The sequence below is a fragment of the Prunus avium genome, chromosome 1 (genome assembly GCF_965620075.1).
Source record: "Prunus avium chromosome 1, drPruAviu1.hap1.1, whole genome shotgun sequence".
Taxonomy (NCBI): domain Eukaryota; kingdom Viridiplantae; phylum Streptophyta; class Magnoliopsida; order Rosales; family Rosaceae; genus Prunus; species Prunus avium.
In genome coordinates, this window is record NC_142284.1 from 3,167,413 (window position 1) to 3,176,337 (window position 8,925).

The window sequence follows — 8,925 nt, forward strand, 5'->3', positions numbered from 1 at the left end:
TGGCAAATAAGTCAAGGGCTCGATGGCATTGCTATATTTGGACATCACATACGCGGTGTGAGCACTTAAGCAATTTCAACAATATGGGAGTTGAATATGAAACTTTCTTATTGAAAGAAATTTCAAATCTGAAATTCTCCATTTTCCACTTAATCAAATATAAAAAAAAGGTGTCAATTTTTCGTTTGCCGTTGGCCGAGATTGTAAGCTCAATAGATTCATTTTTGTTTTGATATAGGTCCAAGGCCCAATTGGTTGTTCCAGTCTAACCCACTTTTTCCAAGTCACAAAATTGAGTCCTTTCAAGCGTCATAATAAAATGGGCAACCCAATCCAACGTGATCGGCTTTGGAACCTTCACCAAGTCCTATAGGGGGGTGGGTGCGGATGAAGTTTTTTTTACAATCCTCTAGTCTCTCCACATGTGCTTCCGCGTCTCTCTTTCTCTCTCTTTTTATTCTTATGCAAGCTGCTCCCACTCTCTCTTTTCTTATTCTTATGCAAGCTGCTCCCATCCGCATGCATGTGGACTCCATTTTGGAATTCTCAAATAATTCTTACTTGAAAGGAATGAACATCTATTGCTATTTGTAGTACGAATGAGAGTTGGGCTAAAGATGAGAGGTAATGTCGGCATAATAGCATACGTTGTCAATTAGCATGTGATTATGAAGAAAATGCTGCCAGTTACAAGAAATGGTAGCATGATGTGTCTCATGCAATAAATATAGGTGACAACAAACTGGGTGATAGTGCTCCTAGGTTGGCTGGTAAAGTGGACGTGTCTAACTATAGTGTGATCAAAGTAGATCACTCCAACTCTTCAACTTATCCATTTAATTTTTCATGCAAGGAGATCAACAAAGAAAATCCTATAGCTTATGGAATTGTTGTTCACATGACAAGGGAGATCTTAGGTGTATGTTAACAAGCCTTCAAGAAGGACATCCAATCATCAAAAGTAATACCTTCAATATTGTTTCAAAATCCCAAGCAGTTGGCTTTTAAATTAAGCCTCTCACTCATAACTCACGCACCTATGAGCTCTCAAACTGAACCACAAAAAAAAAAAAGCTCTCAAACAGAAGAAAGAAAACAGAGCAAAACAAGGGACCCAATCCTAGGAACCAAATGGCAAAGCCATGAAAAGAATTAGTTGTATATTATATGCGTCGAATTATATAGATATGTGTCAATTCAAACTCTTCCTCAATACGCGTGATCAATAATGTAATCCAACATCTTATTTAAATAGGTATATGGATAGCATCAAACGTATCCGTGTTGACCTATTCTTATTATCACTCAATTGCTCAAACACTTAATTAGCATATTCCCATTGTTGATGTTGATGATTTGTTCTGTCGTTAAGGAATTTTTTCCTTTTCATTTTTGTTATCTATATGGACCTTGCCAGTGTCTTTTGTTAGAGGATATCCTGGCTGTCAGTAATGGGTCAGCATAACATTAATTTTCACGAAGATAAAACAAAAAGATGATGAAAAAGTCTTCATTAATAATAACATGGCCTGCTCTACCATGAGAAGAAGCATATATAATTAATCAATGTCACAGGCGAACTGCCCAAAGACGTTGTCTCTTGGGAATGTGGTGTATAAATAGAAAATCTTAGGAACCTCCTAATCACCAGCACTTACCATTTTTTCTTGGGTTTGTTCTGCATTGCATTTGAAAAGAAAATTAATTTGTTTGCATTGTGAAAGCATGAACGTTGAATATGGCCATCGCCCTCAGCAGTCTAAATGGTCGGGTGGTCTTTGTAACTGTGGAGAAGATGTTACTACATGTAAGATATAAATTCTCTCTCCGGGCAAAATTCACTTTGTCTATTATAGTTACCTGACAAGTTAATTTTTCATTCCAAAATACAACAGTAACATTTTTTTAGCACTTCTTTTATAAATTTGTACATATATACATCTACTCAACCAAGCAATTGGTGAAATTGATCTTGTGGTGTAGGTTGCATTTCATGCTTTCTCCCATGCATCACCTTTGGCCAAATTGCGGAAACTGTCGACGAAGGACGAAGTTGTAAGTATCAAGACCAAAAAGATTTCCCAAATATATATATAAACATGGCGAATTTATTCTTTCCCTTAAAACCATTGTACATATGATCACTTAGTGTGAGAGAATGATCGATGTGTACGACTGTTATTGTATATGAAATAGTTAATTATTAAGATGATTAGCGTTACTAATTGGCGGTTGGATTTTGTAATTTTAGCTTGCGTTACCCATAGCATAGTGTACGCGTTGTTGTTCACGATTCAGTGCCATTGGGTCTACTCATGCGTGTACAGAGAGAAATTGCGCCAAAAATTTGGTCTGCCAGAGGAGCCTTGTTGTGATTGTTGTGTTCATTTCTGCTGTGACCCGTGTGCCCTCTGCCAAGAACATGCTGAGCTCAAATCTAGAGGCTTTGACCCCTCCAAAGGTTCTAATAAACTAATCCTACACCACACACATATCTCGTCATCGTATAATTATGACTTAAATTTATCATTATCAGCATCATTTGGTGCTACATCAAATTTTATTTTGTATTTGTATTAATGATTTAGGTTGGATTGGGCCACCAACTGCTGCTCCACAGATGCCTCCTTCCATGTTCAAATGATCGCCAACATACTCGCCGGACAATGTCCTGTTTGTCTTCGCCATCTCTTTTTCGTTTTTGCTTAATGGAATTTGCTTTGTGTTCCTTGAATTGATGTTGACAAAGTGTGTGTATAAGCGAGGATGTTCCAGATTCAACGTATATGAGGAACAATATTGTAATGTATGTGCCGTTTTCCCAGCTTATTTCGACATCTCTTTTTGCAAGGGTGGTCTTCCCTAAACCACCCATACCACAAATAGACACAACGCGATGAAGATTTTCATCTTTCATTAAATACAAAACGAAATTTTCAACATTGGAGTCTAACCCAACAATATCACGCTCAATAACATGAGAATAACTTTTCCTCAGTATTCGTTGTTTCTCATGCAATTGGAATGAAGATGTACCTCCAATCTCTCATGTGTCACTTGTAGGAATCCTTGCATCAATTGCAGTTCAGTTTGTGCAAACTCAACTTGATGGCTGACTCCAAGAACTTGGCTTCCTGAGTGGTGAAGTCTCCGACCCTTTCAAGCACAAACGGAACAACTGTCTCAGCCATGCTATGCTCTACGTCTTAATCTCTTCACCAAAAGGAACAACGACTAAACACTCAAACTAAACACATGATTTAATAATTGTGATTGATATTATATTTCTCCAAGAGGAGGATATATATACAAGTACAAGTTGACTTTTCCTATAAGGAAAAGTAATTAGCTAATTACAAGGAATCCTAACTAGGTAATAATTCTAATTAGGTACCATGAATTACACGAAGAAATCAGGAATCACAGGATCCCTGAATTATGGCTCACGCCAATACTCCCCCTTCAAGTTAGTGCGTAGATATGTCCTATCCCCAACTAGTCAAGTGAGTGATGAAAAACCTTTGCTAACACCGCATGCGTTAAGACATCTGACAGCTGTTGTTCTGACTTTACAAAAGGTATATCGATTAGCTTATGTACCAGCTTCTTCTTGATATAATGCATATCCACTTCAACATGCTTAGTTCTGTCATGTTGGATTGGATTATTTGCTATCTCTCTCGCAATTTGGTTGTCAAACTATAGCTCCATGACTTTCTTTGGTGGAAAACCAATTTCGGACATGAGTATCCTTAGCCAAAGAAGCTCACAAACTCTCTATGCTATGCCCCTGTATTTTGCCTCAGCTGAAGATCTAGCCACTACATTCTACTTCTTACTCCGCCATGTAACCAAATTACCCCCAATGAAAGTGAAGTAACATGATGTAGAACGTCTATCTGTTATATTGCTTGCGCAATCTGCATTTGTATAAATGTCGACATCCAAATGTCCCAGTTCTCTGAATATCAAGCCTCGACCTGGAGCTTTCTTCAAATAGCTCAAAATCCTCATAATTGCTGCTAAGTGATCCTCACTAGGAGAATGCATGAATTGGCTAACAACACTAACTACATATGCGATATCTGGTCTTGTATGCGAAAGATAAATTAGTCTTCCCACTAATCTCTGATATCTCTCTTTGTTGGTTGGCACTTGATGAGGATAGATTGCTGGGTGATGATTCTGCACAATAGGGGTTTTGGCTTGTGCACACCCTAACATACCAGTTTCTGTCAACATGTCTAGAACATACTTCTTTTGAGATAGACAAATAGTAGTAGTGAGCGAGTTACTTCAATTCCTAGAAAATACTTCGAAGCTCCCAAGTCCTTCATCTTAAACTTTGAGGCTGAGCACTTCTGTAATTTATCCATTTCAACAACATCATCTACCATATCATTGGCATAGATTATTAGCAAAGTAATCTTACCATCCCTACGTTTGATAAATAGGGTATGATATGAGTTACCTTGATGATATCCATACTTCTTCATTACTTTAGTGAACCTCCCAAGCCATGCTCGCGAAGACTGTTTCAATCCATAAAGGGCCTTTCGAAGCCTACACACCTTCCCACTGTTATTAGACAACCTATAACCAAGTGGTATGTCCATGTACACTTCTTCTTCTAGATCTCTATGCAGAAAGACATTCTTCACATCGAATTGCTTGGGAGGCGAATCTAAATTAGCTGCTAAGGACAATAGAACTCGCACCATATTCATTTTTACCACCGGTGCAAAATGTATGCGATAATCAACTCCATACGTCTGCATATACCTTTTGGCCACAACTCTCACTTTATATGTGTCTATTGTGCCATCAGTTTTGTGCTTAACTGTGTACACCCATCAACATCCAAAAGGCTTCTTTCCTTCAGGTTGCGGAACTATCTCCCATATTTCATTCTTCTGTAAGGCCTCCATCTCCACATTCATTGCTTCCACCATTTTGAGTCTTGCAAAGCTTCTTTCAATCTATTAGAAATTTTAATTCCTTCCATCCGACAGACAAATGTTTTAGGTTGAGGAGACAGTCTGTGTGTGGAGACATGATTAGTATTGACATATTTCACCTTGCCTTTTGGTAAGAATCTGTCTTGTGGTATTTCTCTGTTTGCTTGTGCAGGTAATTTCACAATTTCAACAATATTTTGAGAAACACTAGGATCTGAAGGACTCACCTCAGGGATGTTCAGTGGAGCATGAGTAGGTATGGTTGAGAGGGGGGTCGCTGCTGTCCAGTTTGGGATTAGTGATGTTCAATTTGGTTGGACTGTTTGGCTCGGCTAGATTCTTTGACTTTGCTAGACTGATCGGCAACCTGCTTCTAGTAGCTGCTTGACTTGACTCAGCTGAGCTGAGCGGCTTGGGTTTCAGCACATTATTTTGTGCTTCTTTCCCCGATATTTCTATCTCAAACCAATTATGTGCTTCTTTTATTATATTCTCCTCCTGAAGGACATGATTGGGCATGTCTGACAGAAAAACATCTTGTTCTCCACAAACGTAACATCCATGGTAACATAAAAACGGCGACTGGAGGGATGGCAACATCGGTAACCCTAATGTTGAGGTGCAAAACCCACAAAGACACATCGGAGGGCACACAAATCCAACTTGGTCCGGTGATATTTATTGAAATGGACATACGCCACACAACCAAAAATGCGCAGAGTGAAATTAAGATGGTAACAAACAAGAACATGAGCAGCCAATGTCTGAAGTGGTGTTTTAAAACCTAAAACACGTGAAGGCATACGATTAAGAAGGTAGATAACATATTGAATAGCTATGGTCCAAAGGGCTTGGGGAACAAGCCCCTCAATAAGGAGAGCTCGGGCAGTCTCAAGGATATGGTGATTTTTGCGTTCAGCCACACCATTATGTTCTACAGTCTGCGGACACTTATTTCATAGAGAATGTCTTTTTCAATGACGAAGTTTGCGAGTATCTGGTTAACAAATTCCCCTCAATTATTTGAACGAACAATTTTTATCGAACAAGAATATTAAGTTTGAATCATTTGGTAAAAATTCTTGAATAAAGAACCAACTTCACTTTTATGCTTCATAACATAAAACTAAGTTAACAGAGTACAATCATCAATGAAGATTACAAACCACTGAACACCAAAGACAGTAGTAATCGGAGATAGACCCCAAACATCTGAATGAATTAAATCAAAAGCAGATGTGCTTTTATTCAAACTAGGTGGATAAAAAGTTTGGTGACTTTTTGCAAGGATACAAGTCTCATACTGAAATCAGAAATTTTTACTATACTAAATAGAGATGGAATCAAAGACTATAAATAACCAAAGGAAACATGACCCAACCGCCGATGCCATAACCAAATCTTCTTGTGCTTCTCACTCATAACGCCTCAAACTTGATGAACATGACCTAGTGCAATGTCATCCATATAGTAAAGCCCCCATATCTTAGTACCACACCCAATGATCCCTATGGCCTGAACATCCTGAAGCAAACAAAAGGAAGAGAACATGAGCACTCAACAGTCTAACTGTTCGGTAACTTGCCCAACAAATAATAAATTATAGGACAAAGCATGAAGAAGCAAAGTTTTATGTAAAGAGAGGGTATGAGTAAGACTGATGGAACTAGCCTCAGTGACTGAGTTAGATTCACCGTTGGCAGTAACCACACTTGTTTTGGTAGGAGCATGCATAGAAGGAAAAAAGGATTTATCATAGGTCATATGATCAGTACCACCCGAATCGATAATCCAACTTGTGTCTCGTTGGTCAAAAAGCACCAAAGCTTTTCCCTAGTTACATTCGCAGTCAGTGGGCTCTGGAATGGATAACTGAGAGAGAACAGTAAGAGAATCATCAACTGAAGGCAGTGCCGGCGATCGGTCTGGAAGACTGGCAAGCGGTGGCGACAACAGCTGCACGCTCCCGCCATTCTTTTTCTTCGCTTGCACCGCCTTTCGTTACTTCTGGCGTTCAAGAAACCACTCAGGAAACTCATTCTTGTGAAAACACATGACCTCTATATGACGGTTCCTATTACAGTAAGTGCAATGCATGTTTTCTTTTTCCTCAAGGGTTGGACGGGGAAAAGAAATACTAGCAACATGGGCTTTGGAAACCATGGTAGCAGAGGATTCAGTCTTTCCATCTTTCTTGAGCGTTGTCTCCCGACGTTGGGCCTCTTTATGAACAAAAGCAAACAACTCTTCTAATTTTGGCAATGGACTCAGCCTCAACAAATCTCCCTAATTTTATCAAACTCATCATCTAGACCAGTAAGAAAATCATAAATACTGTCTTTCTATATGTTGGCCTGTCGAATCGTCACATCATCAAGGCACTTCATGTTGATTGGACGATGGCGGTCTAGTTCCAACCAAACGCTCTTGAGCTCAGCAAAGTAGGATGCAATATCGCGACCTCCTTGAGTAATACGGGTTGCTTTACACCATAATTCATAAATCTGCAACTCATCAGACGCGTTATAATATATATGGGTTATACTCTCCTAAACATCTTTAGCTGTTGGTAGATCTAAGAACAAGTATACTAAATCAGGTTCCATGGTTTTTATCAATCATCCTTTAACAATGGAGTCGTCAATACACCAAGAATCAAAGCCTCTTCCCTGTCAGATAACCTCTTTTTCCCTAGCTTGACACATGAAACAACATCATCTTTGACCAAGTACTGTAGTTCTTTCCATTCAACTGTATGGTGAATCAGGTAGGGGAAGTATCATTGTGAACTGTAACAATTGGTTGCATCATAGCTAGATTTTTTTGGGTTTCTAAAGCACTGGAAGCACTGGATTTGAGGCTGAGGTGGGGTTGTTTAGGGTATCTTTGAAAGCCATGCAGGAGAGAGAACAAGTTTGGATGGATTGGTGTTGTAGGAATCTTTTGCTGCACTAGGTTTGTGACGACAAGGGCTTAGCCGCTGTTTTGTGGAAGCTAAGGTTTATTTTTTTTAAGAGACCGGGATTAACCGGCTTTGATACCAACTCAAACTAAACATGAATAATTGTAATTGATATTACATTTCTCCAAGAGGAAGATATATAAACAAGTACAAGTTGACTAACTAGGAAAAGTAATTAGCTAATTATAAAGAATTCCTACTAGGTAATGATTCTGATTAAATAACGTGAATTACACCCAAAAATCTAAAATCATGAGATCCCTAAATTATGGCTCACGCCAATGTAAACCTCTAGATTCAGTTTTCAGATTGACGAGTGAAATCTTCTCTTTACTCTGTCGTTTATGTATGAATTCCAACCAATCAAGTCAATTTCAAGTGTCATGTCAGCTTTGTCGTTTTATGACCATCTCAATTACTTCTAACTAACAGAGATGAAAATTCCTCTTCAATGTGCAAAAGAAAAGTTTCTATTCTATGGTGTTCCTTGTTTCTGGCCCCTGATCTGAGTCACATTCTTTAACTGAAAGAGACATTGCCGTATCCATGGGTTCTTTGCACTCACAAAGAACACCTTTGTAATGACTAACTATTTATATTTGGGGTTACAAGAAGAGCACAAAAAGTAACTTAAATTGTTCGTGTGACCTATTTCCATGAATATACGCAGCTGCTCTTACAATGCAATAATCCCTCCAAAATATAATTTGCAAATGCAGTCAAACTTTTTGCTTTCAAAACTGATAGTTGCATGTATTATAACACAAAGAATTATATTTAAGTTTTTGGAGTCATTATATAAATGTTCATTATCACCAAACAATTGTATACTTCCAATCCCATGTGGATCGAGCTTTTGCTTTTGTACACCTCGACCATATAAATGTATTGGTTTTTATTTAAAAATTATTACGCTGAAATTTGAACTCGTAGAAGAAAATGTAACAATGTCCTTGTCAGTGTCTTTTCTTAGAGGGTTCTCCCGCATAAATTTTGTCAGTGTCT

General features: G+C 38.4%; 1 protein-coding gene across 1 annotated transcript; it reads left to right on the forward strand.

The window, feature by feature from the left end:
• Positions 1-1,621: 1,621 nt before the first annotated feature.
• LOC148297148 (cell number regulator 7-like) lies at positions 1,622-3,263 on the forward strand. The gene is made up of 4 exons (XM_088246783.1): positions 1,622-1,807; positions 1,984-2,055; positions 2,252-2,461; positions 2,589-3,263. Exons 1-4 carry the CDS (start codon positions 1,726-1,728, stop codon positions 2,642-2,644), a joined length of 420 nt encoding a protein of 139 aa, XP_088102909.1. The 5' UTR covers positions 1,622-1,725; the 3' UTR covers positions 2,645-3,263.
• The last annotated feature ends 5,662 nt before the right edge of the window (positions 3,264-8,925 follow it).

Excerpts from the sequence above, each read along its gene's own strand:
- LOC148297148 (XM_088246783.1), top strand. The coding sequence starts at position 1,726 with ATGAACGTTGAATATGGCCATCGCCCTCAGCAGTCTAAATGGTCGGGT. Across the intron at positions 1,808-1,983 it reads TGGAGAAGATGTTACTACAT|GTTGCATTTCATGCTTTCTC; the intron begins GTAAGATATAAA and ends CTTGTGGTGTAG. Across the intron at positions 2,056-2,251 it reads TGTCGACGAAGGACGAAGTT|CTTGCGTTACCCATAGCATA; the intron begins GTAAGTATCAAG and ends TTGTAATTTTAG.